The sequence below is a fragment of the Anthonomus grandis genome, chromosome 22 (genome assembly GCF_022605725.1).
Source record: "Anthonomus grandis grandis chromosome 22, icAntGran1.3, whole genome shotgun sequence".
NCBI classification, from domain to species: domain Eukaryota; kingdom Metazoa; phylum Arthropoda; class Insecta; order Coleoptera; family Curculionidae; genus Anthonomus; species Anthonomus grandis.
The window spans coordinates 22,631,999-22,652,455 of record NC_065567.1 but is presented as its reverse complement, the minus strand read 5'-3'; the positions used below and the strand labels follow the sequence as shown (position 1 = coordinate 22,652,455).

Here is a 20,457-nt window from a genome sequence, read left to right as displayed (position 1 = left end):
AAATAGCCCGAAAAGTGCTTGGAGTTCAATGCTGTTTCAATGCTGCTTAGTCCAAGAGGGTCTCTTACCTACTGGCGTAATAACAGGTGCATCAGTATCTTGGTCATCGCTCTTATTTGAATATTTCAATCGTTGAACTTGGATCTCGTTATTAGTATATTGGGTAATTTTATCGAGATTTTCTTGAGTGAAACATAATTTCCAAGCTTCAGTTTCCGATGTTATATGTTTTGCTTCGTTTTTGTTTCCAGGTAAATGCAAAACCAGATTTCGTTTTGGTGTATGATGAATTGCGCCTTTCTTACCTGACCCATTTTTACCCCTTAATTTGGTAGGCACTGGTAAAATTTCCACCATATCTCTGTTGATCGCCTGTATTTCTGCCAATGGTATATTGTCATCTTCCGAATCTGTATCAGATGGAAAGGTATCCTGAGTCTGTTCTGGCGCAATAAAAGAATTAAGATTGATTTGATTGCCGCATATTTCATCCTCTTCTGGCTCCTCTTTAAAATCAGGTATAACGGCATCTTCCTCCTCGGTGTCATCCGAAAAACTGTCTGAATCAGATTCATAGAGAATGCGATGAATTTCTGTGACATCTTCAGGCTTTGTTAGGTCGAAGAACTTTTTCTGCCCAGCCATTATTCGTGCAGCCTAACAAAGAAAATCAATAATAACTTAAAAATCGAAGAAAAATATAATAACTTAAAAAAAAATATATTTTCAAAGTATTATCAAAGACATATTTTAGAAATATTTTTCAAAAAAAAAAGATACTTACTCATATAATAATAATCACCAAAATCTACTGAGAAGCGAAATAATCACAGAGTATATTTAACCTAAACTTCTACACTGGGGTACGCGCTAACCCCATATATCACAAATCTCGAAAAGAAAAAACCGTGTGTCAATATCAATTGTCGCACGCGAACTGACTTGCCGCGTCTTGAAACTAATTAGACGTCGGCGTTCGTTCCACCGCCCACTTCCATTTAACTTGAGATATGATTAATGAGGGGGTACAAATGTACCCCAAGTAGCATTCCAGGGTTAAATAACTGTCAAATATAGTTGAACTGGCCCCATAAACCTTCATTATTATTAAAGTAACAAAATTGCTCGAAAAAACAAAAGCGACGTAAATGATGTTTGTCCATTCTTAATAGAATTTTCTTCGGCCTAAAGTGAGACGGAAATCGGTGAACCGTGAAATATGTGCGAGCAAAAAGGTGAGCGCGGAGCTTACAGCCGTTGCCCCGGACTAACTGTTTTAACTCGGCAATTAAAATTTCGTAAGAAGATATCAGGGAAAAAAATTGCAATTTACTTTAACGTTGTATACAGGGTGAGTTTTTTTAAAGTGTTACAATGCGATATGTCAAAAACGGCTGCAAATTTTTTTTTGACATTTTGGTGACATTTCAAGTATACTGGGGGGCACTTTTTGTGATATTTTTGACATTTGTCCCTTCACCCCCCTAAGAGGGGGGGAGGGTCACTTCCTTATTTTAAATGGAATGACGTGTTTTTTATTCTTAAATACGAATCTACATAAAATATGAAGTCTGTTTACAAAAAATTTTTAAAATTGCTCTGCTGGTTACGGAATTATGATCAAAAATGTTTTGATTAAATTTAAAAATAATTCGAATATTTTACCATAATAACAGCCGGTTGCCATGGAAATCCTACTGTTTATTTTACTAGTATGGATGGAAATGAAAATCCTAGTAACAGTAGGATTTCCATGGCAACATAACAAGCAGTGTCACATAAAAATTTTGACATGTTATTAACAAGTAAATTGTGTTTAAAAAGAAAAAAATGGAAGCGAATTTCAGTGTAGAAGTAGATATGTTGTTAATTTTGGGGGAGTGCAGAAAAAATTATAGGAAGGCTGCAGTAGTGTGGGCCGAGAGGTTTCCGGATATTCCAAAATCTCATATGGCCTTTAAGAGACTGGAGACCAGAAGTCGTATGACTGGTAGTCTAAAAAGTAAACGACAAAATGGGATTAAAACGCAAACAGATGAAAATAAGGCAGTTGCTGTATTAGGAGCAGTAGCTATTGATCCTCAAATCAGTACCAGGCGACTTGCTTTAGATGCTGGAATTAGTCAATCATCAATTATAACAATTCTACACCGGTACAAGTTTCATCCTTACCACATTACACTTCATCAAGAGCTTTACGGACATGATTTTGAGAATCGCATTAATTTTTGCACTTGGATTTCAACAAAAATGCGTGAAAATAACCATTTTTTGAGAAACGTTATTTTTTCTGATGAGGCTTCTTTTAATAATTGCGGGCAGGTAAAATTTAACTTATTTAAATTAGAACATATTCAAGTTTTGGTTGTTTGTTTTTTTAAAAGGTAAACAGGCACAACATGCATTACTGGGCAGCAAATAATCCTCACTGGATGAGAACTGTACCAAATCAACATCCCTGGTCTGTGAACGTATGGGGTGGTATTTTCGAGAATAGAGTTATTGGTCCGCATTTTTTCCAAAGTCATTTAAATGGACAGGTCTACACAGATTTTTTTTAAGAAATCAGTTACCTCGTCTACTAAACCAAAATTTAAATCCTAACGTCAGGTCCGTACTTATTTAAATGAGATTTTTGAAAACAGGTGGATTGGTCGAGGTGGTCCTGTCAATTGGCCTGCTCGTTCGCCAGATTTGACCCCCCTTGACTTTTTTTATGGGGATTTATAAAAGACAAAGTAATGGCTAGTGCACCTACAACTCCAGAGGACATGAAGAACAGGATTCGTTTTGCTTGTTCATTAGTGACACCAGCAATGTTACAGCGGGTACGAAACTCATGTCAAGAAAGGATAAGAAAGTGTTTGGAAGTCGAAGGCGGTCACTTCGAACAGCTCCTTAGGCATAATACATAGACGATAAATAGTTAAAAAGTAGGAAATAATTTGCTTTTATTATAGTAGTATATTCGAATTATTTTTAAATTTAATCAAAACATTTTTGATCATAATTCCGTAACCAGCAGAGCAATTTTAAAATTTTTTTGTAAACAGACTTCATATTTTATGTAGATTCGTATTTAAAAATAAAAAACACGTCATTCCATTTAAAATAAGGAAGTGACCCTCCCCCTCTCTTAGGGGGGTGAAGGGACAAATGTCAAAAATATCACAAAAAGTGTCCCCCGGTATACTTGAAATGTCACCAAAATGTCAAAAAAAAAAATTGCAGCCGTTTTTGACATATCGCATTGTAACACTTTAAAAAACTCACCCTGTATTAGACGTCTTCTTTGTTAGTACCTTAAGGTCAAAGTGGTCCAGGTAGCAAGACTACGTCTTATTAAGAATGACGTCTTTATTTGTCATTTAGTTCGCACAAGTACGTATTGTTTAAGGGTCTAAATTTCTATTAAGATCTTTGTCATTTCTAGTCTTAAATTTAAAATTTGTGACATTGAGAAGAATTGCGCACAAGGGGGTTTTGGTACAAATTTTCAATATTCTTTTCTCTCTACCAAGCTATAAAATTGTACCAAAAACTCTTTGGCTATGTACGTCACTTACTGTACTCACTGAAACCTTTTTAATTGTTTTTCATATTAATTTTTTTTTCCTGACGTTTCACAGTAAATATGCCTCGGCGTTACTATTATTCATTACTTAAGTCACTATTTCTTCTTTTGTAATGTCAATAACAGGATTGTTACTTAAGTATGTACAATAAATTTGACAGGCGAATCTTTGGGTAATTTTAAGACAAAAAGTGTCCGCAACGGCTTTTTTTACGAGATACTGGATGTTAAACTTTAATCATACTAGCGCAAGGTGTTGATTCAGCCCTAGTTTAATTATCAGGTGAATGTGACCTCATTTTAATTACAAAAATAATGGTTGACAAAGGTACCCAGTATACGAGGATTTGTATATACGAGGAGTGTACAGCGATGTTTTGAGTAAAATTAAGCGATGTTTTAATTAAATTGAAAATTGTTCTAAAGAAGCTATATGTGAATCTTGAGTGGCCGAAATTACAAAAAAATGCGTCAATGAAATACGCAACTAATTACAACAGAGTTCATGACGTAAACAACCCAGTATGTTAATTTGGGTTATTCTCATCTTAATGGTATGTTAACAACCCGAAATAGTATTATTGCATAACCTGGAAGTTCTGGATAATGTATTGCAATATATATTTTTCCAAAATTATAGGGAGAGATGATGATTATACAAAAAATTCCTTACATCAAATTATGTGTTAGCATTATTGGATGTTATTACTTTGTTTACAAATATTCCAACAGACCTTGTCATTGCAATGTCAATAAGAAAGTGATGTATGTTTTTATTGCAAGAAGTTGTCGAGATCCTAAATCTCGTTTTTGAAAAAAATTATTTCATTTTTAATGGTCAGTTTTACCAACAAATTGTGGGATTATGATTGACATCATTATGATTAAACTTCAAAAAACTTGGCATTGATCAATTACGTTTTAAGTTACCTTTTTGCAAACGATACGTGGAAAAAATAAGAAATTTTTTCTAGAAACTTGAGGAAATGACAAAATTTCCTCAAGTAACTGGAAGAAGTGAAGGCTTTCATCAAATCGGTAAAAACATGAGTAAATTTCTCAAGTGCCTGGAAAAAAATAACGAATTTCCTTTTCGGACTATTCCCTTTAGTCCTTTTAGGACTAAGACATCTAGGAGGACGAATAAGAGATTTCTTTGAGTAATTTGAATAAACAAGAATTTTCTTCATCTATCGGGTAGATATCAAAAACGTCCTCAAATGCCTGGAAAAAATGAACTAATTCCTCAACCGCCTGGAAGAGACGAGAGACGTTCTTAAGTGCCTGGAGGAAATCAGAACTTTTATCAAATTACTAAATTCCTCAAGTGGCCAATAAAAATCACAAGATTTTTTAAGCGCTTAAGAGGAATAAGACTTTACTTTACTACTTTGAGTAAACAAGAACGAACCTAAAAAAGTGCCTGGAAGAAATGAAAAATCTTTCTCCAATGTCTAAAGAAATGAGGATTTTCTTCAATTACTGGGAATAAACAGACAATTTGACTAAGTGCCTGGAAAAAATAAGAAATTTCTGGCCATTATTGAGAAAATTTCTTATTTCTTCCAGGCATTTAAGGAATTTACTCGTTGCTTAATTTAGTCATTTTAAATGTAAATATTTTGATTTCCTCCAGGTACATATAAGATAGCATTTCCCGTAGATTCTGAGTAGTTAAAGAAATTGCTCATTGCTTCAAGGTAGTTGAAGAAATTCATAATTTTTTTCCAGGCACTTAATCAAATTTTCTGTTTATTCTCAGTAGTTAAAGACATTGCTCATTTCTTTAGACATTTCAGCAAAATACTTGAGGCAATTTTTAATTTTTTCCAGACATTTGAGGTAATTTGTCATATCTACCCGATAGATAAAGACAGTTCTTGTTCATTCAAAGTAGTCAAAGAAATTTCTTATTCCTTCTGTTCTAGTCCTATTCGTTTTAGACGCTTTCACAATTTCTTGATTTTTTCTGGTTACTTGAGAGAATTTATCTCGGATAGTTGAGAAATTTTGTCATTCCCTAAGACAGTTGTGAAAATCACTCATTCCTTCAAGGCAGTGAAAAAAATTTATTATTTTTTCCAGGCACTTAATCTGTTTATTCTCAGTAGTTGAAGACATTTTTCATTTCTTTAGACATTTCAGCAAAATATTTCATTTCCACTTAAGGAAATTTTTCATTTTTTCCAGACATTAGAGGAAATTTCCCATATCAACCCGATAGATGAAGACGATTCTTGTTCATTCAAAGTAGTCAAAGAAATTTCTTATTCCTTCTGTTCTAGCCCTATTCCTTTTAGACGCTTTCACAATTTCTTGATTTTTTCTGGTTACTTGAGTGAATTTATCTCGGATAGTTGAAGAACCTTCCTTTTCCCTTAAGACAGTTGTGAAAATTACTCATTCCTTCAAAGCAGTTAAAGAAATTTATTATTTTTTCCAGACACTTAATCAAATTTTCTGTTTATTCTCAGTAGTTGAAGACATTCCTTATTTCTTTAGATACTTGAGAAAAATTGTTGTTTTCTTCCAGGCACTTTAGGAAATTTTTATATTCTTCTAGGTGTTTGGGAAAATATATCATTTCATTAGACACTTAAGAAATTGAAGACAATTGATGAAGAATATTTTTATTTATATATAATAGCCAAAGAGATCTTATTCCTTTTATACTGGTCTTAAAAAAATTCAGATTTACTCTGGTCACAATTCAGAAAATTACTCATTTCTTCCAGGCATTAAAGCAAATTTCTTATTTTTTCAGAATTATTGGAGAAATTTCTCATTCCCTCAAGGCAGTTGTGAACATTCCTTATTTTTTTCAGGCACTTGAGGAATTTACTCATTTGATGCGAATTTTGATTTCTTCCAGGCACTTGAGAACGTTTCTCGAATTTTCTAAGCAGTTTATGAAATTTTTCAATCCTTTCAGGCACATTTAAGATAGATTTCTCGTTTATTTCGAGTAATTAAGAATATTTCTTATTCCTTTAAGGCAGTTAAAGAAATTCAGTATTTTTTCCAGGCAGTCGAAGAAATTTCTTATTTCTTTAGACATTTCAGCAAAATACTTGAGGTAATCTTTCATTTTTTCCAGACATTTGAGGAAATTTCTCATATCATCCCGATAGATGAAGACGATTTTTGTTCATTCAAAGTAGTCAAAGAAATTTCTTATTCTTTCTGTTCTAGTCCTATTCCTTTTAGACGCTTTCACAATTTCTTGATTTTTTCTGGTTACTTGAGGGAATTTATCTCGGATAGTTGAGAAATTTTGTCATTTCCTAAGACAGTTGTGAAAATTGCTCATTCCTTCAAGGCAGTTAAAGAAATTTATTATTTTTTCCAGGCACTTAATCAAATTTTCTGTTTATTCTCAGTAGTTGAAGACATTCCTTATTTCTTCCAGGCACCTTAGGAAATTTTTATATTCTTCTAGGTGCTTGAGAAAATATATCGTTTCTTTAGACACTTGAGAAGTTGAAGACAATTGATTAGGAAAATGTTTCTTTATTCATGATAGCCAAAGATATCTTATTCTATTTATACTGGTCTTGAAAAAATTCAGATGTACTCTGGTCGCAATTCAGAAAATTTCTCATTTCTTCCAGGCATTAAAGCAAATTTCTTATTTTTTCAGAATTATTGAAGAAATTTCTCATTCCCTCAAGGCAGTTGTGAAAATTCCTTATTTTTTTCAGGCACTTGAGGAATTTACTCATTTGATGTGAATTTTGATTTCTTCCAGGCACTTGAGAACGTTTCTCGGTTTTTCTAAGCAGTTTATGAAATTTTTCAATTCTTTCAAGCACATTTAAGATAGATTTCTCGTTTATTCCGAGTAGTTAAGAATAAGGCAGTTAAAGAAATTCAGTATTTCTTTCAGGCAGTCGTAGAAATTTCTTATTTTTTCCAGACACTTAACCAAATTTTCCGTTTATTTCCAGTAGTTAAAGACATTTCCCCTTTTCTTTAGACATTGCAGTTTCTTCCAGACATTTGAGAAATTTTTTAATACATCTGTCTTATATGTGTCTGGAAAAAATCAAAATATTTATCAAATGACTAAATTAAGAAACGAGTAAATTCCTCAAGTGTATGGAATAATAAGGAGTTTTCACCACTGCCTTGAGGCAATGAGAGATCTCTTCAACTATCAATAGTTATGAGAAAATGAGAAATTTGCTTAAATGCCTGGAAGAAATTTGCTCAATAATGGCCAGAAATTTCTGATTGGTTAGGAAGTAAAATAAGAAGAAATTCAGTTTTCCCAAGTCAATTTTATTTTTCTATTCAAAAATATTCAATATTTTTTTCTAAATTCACAATAATCACTTATGGGTGTAAATAATATTTGACTTAAAAAACCTGGTTTTCTTCTTATTTTTCTTCGTAAACCAATCAAAAATTTCTGACCACTATTGAGAAAATTTCTCATTTCTTCAAGGCATTTAAGCAAATTTCTCATTTTTTCATAATTAATGATAGTGGAAGAAATTTGTCAATATAACCGATAGGCCTTAATAGAAAATAATTATCCAGAACAGTGTTCTTTCAACAACTGGGTTTAAATTATCGATGATTATTTTATTGGGCCACATTTTTTTCCACCTAGACTTTAGAAGGTTTTTAGAATTTGTTAAGGGGATTGGGAGAGCAGGCCTATAACTCTGGCCCCCTTGCTCGCCCGACATGAACCCTTTAAACTATTTTTGATGGGTACACCCTAAAGCGTTGGAATACAAAACTTTCATTGGAAGTGACGAAGATACTAATACTACGAAATAGATTCATTAGTTCATGTGACGTAATTTAAAATACGTCAGGTATTCCAAGAAATAGTCCATCTTTTCTCAAAGAGATCGGCTTACATTAAATAGTAATGAAAACAAACTCCAAGTCGTAGGTCTTAAATTAATTAAATTAAAGTCAGAGGATTACACGTGTTTCGCCCATACTAGGCATCATTAGATCTACTAATAAAAAGAACAAATAAAGAAGCAGAGAATAACACTACATGATACAAATCAAGGGTAGAAATTAAGGTTCAAATTACATATTAAAATTATTTAAACAAGTTTTTTTTACTCTGCATCTTTCTTGTTCCTTTTATTAGTGAATACACAAGTGGATCTGATGATGCCTATTATGGGCGAAATACGTGTAATCCTCTGACTTTAATTTAATAGATTTAAGACCTATGACTTGTAGTTTGTTTAATCATACTATTTAATGTCAGGTATTGTTGCATAATTGAATGATGAGGAGGATATTTCCAAACACTTAATTTAGTCAAATTCGTTATATGTTTTTACTTTAGTAAAAAAATTACTAAACATATTTTTTTCAAAAAAAAAACGTTGGTGCATTGAATTTTTTTTTCTCGAAAACTGAGCAACAAACAAAGAAAATTTTAAGAGACAAAAAAGGTGTAATTTTGATCAATTTATCAAAAAGAGAGTAGAAATTTCCATAGAAGTCAGTGGCATGCATTTTTCTAATTTAAAAATATTGGTTTAGGAATCGCTCGGGACGTCACTAAACTTACTTTTTAAATTTTAAACTAGGACTTAATCAACAGCTTACTAATATAAATCATACTGGTAAATTACAACAAAAATGGACGAAAGTGTTTTAGTGCTTAGATTTATTTAAAGTCAGTTCAGAGATCTATTAGAATCTTTGATGTGTCGCCGATGCCGCACTAAATAGTCCGTTGCGGCAATGTCGTATTTATTGTCGCATGATGCACATGGTTTAAATGGCAAAATTTTATATAATTTATCTATGAAATCATTTTAAATATACGTAAAACCCCATGTTTTGCACTATTTTTTTATTTTTCTTTCGAAAATGTCAATTTTTAGAAAGAAAATAATATAAAAAATTGACCGCGGACTAAAATCCAGGCATCCTACAAAACATTTTAAACACTCCCAGAACTCACAGACTTCTCACCTCTTTTTTGCCCAGTCTATTAAACAAAGATAAAACACCTGCGTTCTGGCGATTCCTACTTTAGGCTGTGTAAGAAGTGATTGTGTATCTCTCTCTATCCCACTGATTTTGACGATTACGGGGCCGTACTTAGACACATTTTTGGGCTGTTTTTGTATTAATTTTGTCGTGTTTTTAAAGAGATATTTAAGGATGGGTTCTATCACCTTTAAAATAGTTCTGCTGGATGGGTCTATCACCTTTAATAGTTGGGAGGGAGGTCATGTGAGGTTATTATTTAATGAGGTTTTGCCGGTTTTGCTTTTACATACTAACTTTAATTTTAATTTCTAACTTTATTTGTATTTTAAATACAAATAAATTTTAAGGCCGGACCTGAGCCGTGTAGTACGTGGGCGTCTGTAGTCAAATTTTACTAATCAAATGTATAAATTAAAAAATTTATTTAAAACATTTATTTATTTAATAGAATGATTAAATATCGCTTAGAATATTACTTTATGACTCTTTCCACATAAAATTTTGCGAAATAAACATGTATGCCATGTGACAATACAAGCAACACCGGCACACGGACTATTCGCGGCACATCAAAGATTCTAATAGATCTCCGAACTGGACTTTTATATAGTTTTTCTCCTATTCATATTTTTAACACTATACCCATCTGTGCCATGTGTTTATGGGTACAGGACTAACGGTTTGGTTTGGCTGGTAATCAGGGACACTTTTATTTTTGATTGTTTAATACTTAATTAAAATAAAAATTATTATGTAATTTAATATTTAACAAAGAAAACGTATTTAAAGATATTCATGAAAAACCAATTTAATATCGTAAACGAAGTCGTTGCGGACCTACTTTTTGTCCTAAAATTACTCAAAGAATCGCCTCTAAAATTTATTGTACATACTTAATTAAGTATGTACTTTTAATAAAAAATTAATTAATTAAATTCTGAAGATTTATCGTTAGTAATAACCTAATGGCTAATTTATTTTCTTTAATTACTTTAATATCTAAGGGATTGCATTTCTAATTAAAATCTTTAAAAATCGAATTTTGCTGTTTGCTAATTATAAAAGAGACTTCATCTTTGGCAAATGCTTATCACAATTTTCACGTTATAATTTTTCAAAAATACACTTTTTTCACTATTATATCAAAATTGAAAAATTATTTATATTTTTATTTTGAATCGATAGTTATTTCGCTGTTTGGTAAATATTAAAAAAAGTCTCCATATTTAGTACATAATTTTATATTTTCCAAAAACCGCTTTTCTTTACGATCATACTTAATTAACACCCCTTTATGTACTTTTATAAAAAAATCATTAAATTCAGAAGATTTATCGTTAGTAACAACTTAATGGGGTAATTTATTTCTTAAATTACTTTTAATATCTAAGGGATTGCATTTCTAATTAAAATCCTAAAAAAAATCGAATTTTGCTAATTATACAAAAGCCTTCATTCTTTGGCAAATACTTATCACAATGTTCACTTTATAATTTTCCAAAAATACACTTTTTTCACTATTATGTTCTATTATATTAAAATTGAAAAATTATTTAAATTTTCATGTTAAATCAATAGTTATTTCGCTGTTTGGTAGATATTTAAAAAAATCTCCATCTTCACTACATAATTTCATATTTTCTAAAAGCCCGGAATGTCCTTTATGTCCCTATTATGTAGTTATTTAATTAAATCTTTCCGCCTTTTGAAAATTCCCATAAAATCCCATTCAAATTCAATTTAAGCTCGACACTGTTTTATCGACCAAATAATTGAACAAATTAAATAATAAAAAAGAGAAAAACACTTACCTGACTAATAATTGAAGAAATTTTAATATGTGGCTTCTCTCTCTTAATGGTGGAAGGCAAATAAAACTCGTGACTATTAGGGATTTCCCTTGGTTCCCCTGTGGTGGCAACAAAATCGGGGGTGGTAGTATCAAAAATGGTACTGGCTGTAGCAAAATCTGTTACAGTACTTGTCCCCGGGGTCGTACTGGTCGCAGTAGGTACGTTTATTTTTAAAATAGTAGTAGATTCAGTTTGGGTGCTTGTGTATGCCGGTGTAACTGTGCTTATGGTACTCACTGCAGGGGTGGTGAACTGAGTTTTATTAAAATAAAAATGTTGCGTGGTCGTTTTAATAGTCGAAGGTGCATTCGTTGTTATCGGGGTGGTCGGTAGGGCCCTCTCGACGGAGTTCTTGCCTCGGCCTAAGAAGCTTCGCCCAAAAAATTCTGAGAATAATCCCAAAGTTCGCCTGCGAGTGAACCTGCACAGCGCACAGCAAACCGATCAGCAGAGCAATCACGCGCATTTTTATTAAATGAATTTTATGAAAATCGGCGCGGAACCGTCCGTAGTACTTTGGCAAGTTCAAGTGTAAATCGCGAGCGTCCTTGACTACTGAAGCCGGTGGTACTATCGAAGGCTGAAGAAGGTCTGCCTGGTAGAAAAAGCTTTATACACTATGTAAGCTAAGTCGAGTTGCGGCTGCTGCCGAGGAGCTTAGCTAACCCACTTCCTATGCAATTGTACCGTACTCGGAACCACCAATCGCAGCACCCGACTTAGTCGCGCCGCTTTAGTCGTACCAAATCCGAATTTTCTTTCGCAACGCTCCGGGCGAGCTTCCGGATTTTTATTGAGCCGGTTTGTTCACACCGCTGCTAATTTGATATGTTCTCTTAATTGTTACATTATTATTGTTTGTTTCTTTAATTTGGATTGTGTTTAATGTGTTATGCAATCCGTTAAATCGTTTTATTTTAATGGCATTTTCGTTGCGGTTCAAGACAGGTTTTGGACTTGCCGTCGATTTTTTTACGTAATAAGCAACCTAAATTAATGAGGGTGCCCCTCTTTTGGTGATTCTGTTTATTTAGAGGTACTTGTGGGCTAAACCAATTAAAGTAAAGTCGGACAATTTTGCTTTGGATCTCCTGAAAATGGTGTTTTCTTTTGAAATGTATCTAATTATACCCGAAAAACATCATTTTATTTCCATCCTCCTCTAATTTTTACATACTGAGAGAGGGGATATACAAATGAGAATTCGATTTTTCCACTTATTTTCTATATCATCGTTTCATTTTCTAAATTGAGTCTGGATCGCCTGGAAATAGTGTTTTTCTCCCGTAATGTGTCTAATTATACCCGAAAAACATCATTTTATTATCACCCTCTTCTAATTTTTAGACTGAGATAGGGATATATAAATGAGAAATCGATTTTTCTACCTATTTTCTATATCATTTTTTCATTTTACACATCTCGTGAGAGTGTCTGGAAATAGTGTTTCTTTCCCGTAATGTGTCTAATTATACCCGAAAAAACATCATTTCATTTCCATCCTCTTCTAATTTTTAGACTGAGATAGGGATATACAAATGAGAATTCGATTTTTCCACTTATTTTCTATATTATCGTTTCATTTTCTAAATAGAGTCTGGATCGCCTGGAAATAGTGTTTCTCTCCCGTAATGTGTCTAATTATACCCGAAAAACATCATTTCATTTCCATCCTCTTCTAATTTTTAGACTGAGATAGGGATATACAAATGAGAATTCGATTTTTCCACTTATTTTCTATATCATCGTTTCATTTTCTAAATAGAGTCTGGATCGCCTGGAAATAGTGTTTCTCTCCCGTAATGTGTCTAATTATACCCGAAAAACATCATTTCATTTCCATCCTCTTCTAATTTTTAGACTGAGATAGGGATATACAAATGAGAATTCGATTTTTCCACTTATTTTCTATATCATCGTTTCATTTTCTAAATAGAGTCTGGATCGCCTGGAAATAGTGTTTCTCTCCCGTAATGTGTCTAATTATACCCGAAAAACATCATTTTATTATCACCCTCTTCTAATTTTTAGACTGAGATAGGGATATATAAATGAGAAATCGATTTTTCTACCTATTTTCTATATCATTTTTTTCATTTTCTAAATAATGTATGGATCGTCTGGAAATAGTGTTTCTTTCCCGTAATGTGTCTAATTATACCCGAAAAACATCATTTCATTTCCATCCTCTTCTAATTTTTAGACTGAGATAGGGATATACAAATGAGAATTCGATTTTTCCACTTATTTTCTATATCATCGTTTCATTTTCTAAATAGAGTCTGGATCGCCTGGAAATAGTGTTTTCTCTCCCGTAATGTGTCTAATTATACCCGAAAAACATCATTTCATTTCCATCCTCTTCTAATTTTTAGACTGAGATAGGGATATATAAATGAGAAATCGATTTTTCTACCTATTTTCTATATCATTTTTTCATTTTCTAAATAGAGTCTGGATCGCCTGGAAATAGTGTTTCTCTCCCGTAATGTGTCTAATTATACCTGAAAAACATCATTTCATTTCCATCCTCTTCTAATTTTTAGACTGAGATAGGGATATATAAATGAGAAATCGATTTTTCTACCTATTTTCTATATCATTTTTTCATTTTCTAAATAGAGTCTGGATCGCCTGGAAATAGTGTTTCTCTCCCGTAATGTGTCTAATTATACCCGAAAAACATCATTTCATTTCCATCCTCTTCTAATTTTTAGACTGAGATAGGGATATACAAATGAGAATTCGATTTTTCCACTTATTTTCTATATCATCGTTTCATTTTCTAAATAGAGTCTGGATCGCCTGGAAATAGTGTTTTTCTCCCGTAATGTGTCTAATTATACCTGAAAAACATCATTTCATTTCCATCCTCTTCTAATTTTTAGACTGAGATAGGGATATATAAATGAGAATTCAATTTTTCCACGTATTTTCTATATCATTTTTTCATTTTCTAAATAGAGTCTGGATTACCTGGAAATAGTGTTTCTCTCCCGTAATGTGTCTAATTATACCCGAAAAAACATCATTTTATTCCCATCCTCTTCTAATTTTTAGACTGAGATAGTGATATACAAATGAGAATTCGATTTTTCCACTTATTTTCTATATCAACGTTTCATTTTTCTAAATAGTGTCTGGATCGCCTGGAAATAGTGTTTCTCTCCCGTAATGTGTCTAATTATACCCGAAAAACATCATTTCATTTCCATCCTCTTCTAATTTTTAGACTGAGATAGGGATATACAAATGAGAATTCGATTTTTCCACTTATTTTCTATATCATCGTTTCATTTTCTAAATAGAGTCTGGATCGCCTGGAAATAGTGTTTTTCTCCCGTAATGTGTCTAATTATACCTGAAAAACATCATTTCATTTCCATCCTCTTCTAATTTTGACATACTGAGAGAGGGATATATAAATGAGAATTCGATTTTTCCACTTATTTTCTATATCATCGTTTCATTTTCTAAATAGTGTCTGGATCGCCTGGAAATAGTGTTTTTTCTCCCGTAATGTGTCTAATTAGTACCCGAAAAACATCATTTTATTTCCATCCTCTTCTAATTTTTACACTGAGAGAGGGTTATATAAATGAGAAATCGATTTTTTCCACTTATTTTCTATATCAACGTTTCATTTTCTAAATAGTGTCTGGATCGCCTGGAAATAGTGTTTCTCTCCCGTAATGTGTCTAATTATACCCGAAAAACATCATTTCATTTCCATCCTCTTCTAATTTTTAGACTGAGATAGGGATATATAAATGAGAAATCGATTTTTCCACGTATTTTCTATATAATTTTTTTCATTTTCTAAATAGAGTCTGGATCGCCTGGAAATAGTGTTTTTCTCCCGTAATGTGTCTAATTATACCCGAAAAACATCATTTTATTTCCATCCTCTTCTAATTTTTACACTGAGAGAGGGATATATAAATGAGAAATCGATTTTTTCTACCTATTTTCTATATCATTTTTTCATTTTCTAAATAATGTCTGGATCGTCTGGAAATAGTGTTTCTCTCCCGTAATGTGTCTAATTATACCCGAAAAAACATCATTTTATTCCCATCCTTTTTTAATTTTTAGACTGAGATAGGAATATATAAATGAGAATTCAATTTTTCCACGTATTTTTCTATATCATTTTTTCATTTTCTAAATAGAGTCTGGATTGCCTGGAAATAGTGTTTTTTCTCCCGTAATGTGTCTAATTATACCCGAAAAACATCATTTTATTCCGATCCTCTTCTAATTTTTAGACTGAGATAGGGATATACAAATGAGAATTCGATTTTTCCGCGTATTTACACATCTCGTGAGAGTTTCATTTCTAAATAGAGTCTGGATCGCCTGGAAATAGTGTTTCTCCCCCGTAATGTGTCTAATTATACCTGAAAAACATCATTTCATTTCCATCCTCTTCTAATTTTTAGACTGAGATAGGGATATACAAATGAGAATTCGATTTTCCACCTATTTTCTATATCATCGTTTCATTTTCTAAATAGTGTCTGGATTGCCTGGAAATAGTGTTTCTCTCCGTAATGTGTCTAATTATACCCGAAAAACATCATTTCATTTCCATCCTCTTCTAATTTTTAAACTGAGATAGGGATATATAAATGAGAATTCGATTTTTCCACCTATTTTCTATATCATCGTTTCATTTTCTAAATAGTGTCTGGATCGCCTGGAAATAGTGTTTTTCTCCCGTAATGTATCTAATTATACTTGAAAAACATCATTTTATTATCACCCTCTTCTAATTTTAGACTGAGATAGGGATATATAAATGAGAAATCGATTTTTCCACCTATTTTCTATATCATTTTTTCATTTTCTAAATAGAGTCTGGATTGCCTGGAAATAGTGTTTTTCTCCCGTAATGTGTCTAATTATACCCGAAAAACATCATTTTATTCCGATCCTCTTCTAATTTTAGACTGAGATAGAGATATACAAATGAGAATTTGATTTTTTCACCTATTTTCTATATCATCGTTTCATTTTCTAAATAGTGTCTGGATCGCCTGGAAATAGTGTTTCTCTCCTGTAATGTGTCTAATTATACCCGAAAAACATCATTTTATTCCCATCCTCTTCTAATTTTTAGACTGAGATAGGGATATACAAATGAGAATTTGATTTTTCCACCTATTTTCTATATCATCGTTTCATTTTCTAAATTGAGTCTGGATCGCCTGGAAATAGTGTTTCTCTCCCGTAATGTGTCTAATTATACCCGAAAAACATCATTTTATTTCCATCCTCTTCTAATTTTTAGACTGAGATAGGGATATATAAATGAGAATTCGATTTTTCCACGTATTTTCTATATCATTTTTTCATTTTTCTAAATAGAGTCTGGATTGCCTGGAAATAGTGTTTTTCTCCCGTAATGTGTCTAATTATACCCGAAAAAACATCATTTTATTCCGATCCTCTTCTAATTTTAGACTGAGATAGAGATATACAAATGAGAATTTGATTTTTTCACCTATTTTCTATATCATCGTTTCATTTTCTAAATAGTGTCTGGATCGCCTGGAAATAGTGTTTCTCTCCCGTAATGTGTCTAATTATACCCGAAAAACATCATTTCATTTCCATCCTCTTCTAATTTTTAAACTGAGATAGGGATATATAAATGAGAATTCGATTTTTCCACCTATTTTCTATATCATTTTTTCATTTTCTAAATAATGTCTGGATCGTCTGGAAATAGTGTTTTTCTCCCGTAATGTGTCTAATTATACCTGAAAAATATCATTTCATGTCCATCCTCTTCTAATTTTTAGACTGAGATAGGAGGGATATATAAATGAGAAATCGATTTTTCTACCTATTTTCTATATCATTTTTTCATTTTCTAAATAATGTCTGGATCGTCTGGAAATAGTGTTTTTCTCCCGGAATGTATCTAATTATACCCGAAAAAAATAAAAAAATTTCCAGATTATCATCACTAAGAAATTTTTAAACCATTTCAGACTAAATGCAATAATTGTTATTATGGGAGAAATTGCGTGGTAGTACGAATCCGAATGATGTTTGAGGAATTGCTGTTAGAAGCTCCAGTTAGCAGCTAGAGAACAATAAATACATAATACACACAAGTTTTTTCGTTCAGAAAAAATATTCTTTTATAAGATAATAAATAATATTCATTGATTCATTGAAATGAGTTCTGCTCAAAAAATTGTTCATTAACCATGACATATCCGTCACGAGACGAATTTTTTCTGCAAAATTTTGCCAGTATAAAATAGTCTAACATTAATCAATTTCTCTCAGCCAATGCTCTGTAATTAAGACAACGTTAGGTTCATTGAGTTCGTGCAAATTTATTGATAGTTCCGATGGGATATTTAAAGTTAATAAAGAAAGTTCTTTAGAGTTATAAGTTTGATCAACATTAAAAAGAAATGTCGAGTTTAAATAATATAGATAGAATACACAGAAAGATTGGCGCAATTATAATATTAGCGACAAGTATTGGTTGATTTTTAATTAATAGAGAGTCGATTATGATGATATTTATGTTTTCCATCAAACATTTTCTCCAGTTATAATAAACCGTGCATTTAAATTGAAACACTTTCGAGTTTCTTAGTGATACGAGGCCTCTTATCACGCATGAGGTTTTCAGTACAATTTAAAATCTAGCTCACTGTATGTAATTTTTTTAAATTAGTGGATTTTTTAAATTCTTGAGGAAAAACCAAAGTTGATCAATTCAATGAGGTAAAGTATGTACATGTTTGAAGTTTCGTCTATGACGTTAAAAGGTCCTCCGTGACTAAATTTCACCTTATAGAGTACACTATATTGATTTTCAAGTCTTCTAGTGTCTATACTTTATCCATGTGGACCCAAGACCTCACCTCATAAAAAATAATCAAAGTAGTTCTGGTGGATCTTTTACATTAGGGAAATCTTGCTTATATAAATAAAACTTTGGTAAGGCAACGGTACCACTAGTATGAGTTCTGGTATCAACTTTCATTCAACCAACATGAAAAAAATTATCCTATTATGTCATAAGTCACACCAGAGAATGGCCTTCATCTGAAACAAGTCAAATTATTTTCAAGTGGTTGAATGAATTCATCAGAAAGTTTTGCGGTAAATCTAGTTAGGCTTAACAATAGTTGTGAACCAAATACCAGCAGTCATTGGCACATTTCCGAACAGTTATTCCCACCACTGCCAGTTAAATTCTGTTTGCCTTTTTTCGCCATTAATAAAATTAAAGGTGCCACATTAACTTCAACCTCTTTTAGTTAAAAAGTTTTTTTCGTAAGCAATTATGTTTTTATCGCGGTTTATAATGACTTTATTTTCTCGTTTCTGTAACAATGCTCGTCATTAATAACCGTGGTGCGTGCACTGGGTTAGGATTAGGCAGTGAAAATAGTTTGCAAAAAATAATGTTGATATAAATATCACCAAAGAGATCAAGAATGCGGTTCACAAAAGTAGTTCAGCACTCGGATAATTTTTTTCTTTATTTTGGTTTGATGCAAATAACATGACCGGAGCGTAATATTCATTTTATGACTTTCTCGCAACTAATCAAGAAAAAAACGACTAAATGCGAGGGACGATAGTTTTAGTTGTTTTACCTTCGAATTGAGACCATTCAAGTGCTTTCAGCTTCACTATAAAAGTGACAACAACACAATGGCATTTAATTGGTTGATTATAATAAAACTCTCACTGGCATTCATAAAATTACATAAAGTCAAAATAACTGATTGATCTTAATAAGGTTACGTCGTGACCCAGATGGTAATAAAAAAGCACCTTCCTCGGTCTAGATTTGAATTTGCATCAAATAGATGAGGCAGCCTATTATTACCATCCATTATCTCCTAGATGGATATTCTTCTTGATCTCACATAATTTCGCAAAAGCGCAAGCACCCACAGTGAAACGATATTATCGTAATTTGCCTAATGACTCATTACTATGGTAAATATTGATAATTACCATTGTTTAATGTATTCTATTGTTAGCAATTGTGATGGATCTTATATAGAATTAAAGAGAAATGTCTTTGTTAGGTGTTTTGTTGAAGAAGAAACTGTTTCAGAATATACGCGGGAAACTTCAAAGAAATCAATTCTTATTAATTTTTTTTAACAAGAGTGAGGTGTGGAAGGGGGGTTAGTAATTACTATAAGTTGTTAACTTAGAACATTGAAAGGCTAAAATTAGTAAACAACAACTTTGTTTGAGTTCAACATGTACACAGAGGCAAGGGGCGTGTTTTGTTTACAAATATATACCCCATAAAAATTATCGCATCACTTATTATTTCTTAGATATTTTAAAATTTTTGCCTGTTTTTTTAAATTTTATTGATATTGATAATTAAATCAATAAATAATACGACTTTTGCAACATTTATTTTAAATCAGTTCAATCTACAGAGGACAAACATTTTGATTTACCAAAACATACAAAAATCAAAAAAATACAAAACATGTATAAAAAAAAAACTTTATTTAAGCCAATGAATTTCTAATAGCGTGTGTTGCCGCCCCTGGCTCTAATTACAGCTTCCAGTCGTCTTCAAAGGCTTCTAAACAGGTTCTGGAGGTATTCTTGCGGCACGTTTGCCCAGAAGTCAAAAAGAACATTTTGAAGATCATCTAGTGTTCTTATTGGTGCTCGATGTTGCTGAATTTGCCATCCTAGATGGTCCCAGACATGTTCTGTCGGATTAAGGTCCGGGCTGCATATTTACAGATGCTAGCATGTGTTGACACCAGGGTGTTGAACTCGGTGAGGTTTTGCAAAAACAGTACATTTACAGATACTAACAGATTTGGACACCAGAGTGTCGAAATCACCAAGCTTTTGTAGTGGCTATAAATGCACAGATGCTTGCGGATATTGACACTGATTTTAAATACTGTATGGCGGCTATCGCGTTTTATCACTGTTTTTATTAAAACTTTTTTTTCAAAAAGCAACTGCTTTCGAGATAAACGAGCTCAAACTTAAATTTTTTTTTTAAAAAAAAAGGAATTTTTC

At 32.2% G+C, this 20,457-nt stretch overlaps 2 protein-coding genes across 2 annotated transcripts in view; one reads left to right on the top strand and one right to left on the bottom strand.

Annotated features, from left to right (window-relative positions):
• The window catches only part of LOC126748169 (uncharacterized), a gene marked incomplete at its 5' end in the record, with an annotated part of 92,754 nt that extends 80,907 nt beyond the window's left edge, over window positions 1-11,847 (bottom strand). Inside the window, one exon of the mRNA XM_050457206.1 lies at window positions 11,365-11,847. Coding sequence (XP_050313163.1) covers window positions 11,365-11,847 — 483 coding nt within the window. The remainder of the gene's footprint in view (window positions 1-11,364) is intronic.
• LOC126749205 (uncharacterized) overlaps window positions 1-20,457 on the top strand; it is a 61,675-nt gene that overhangs the window by 5,832 nt on the left and 35,386 nt on the right. The gene's annotated exons all lie outside the window — the stretch shown is intronic.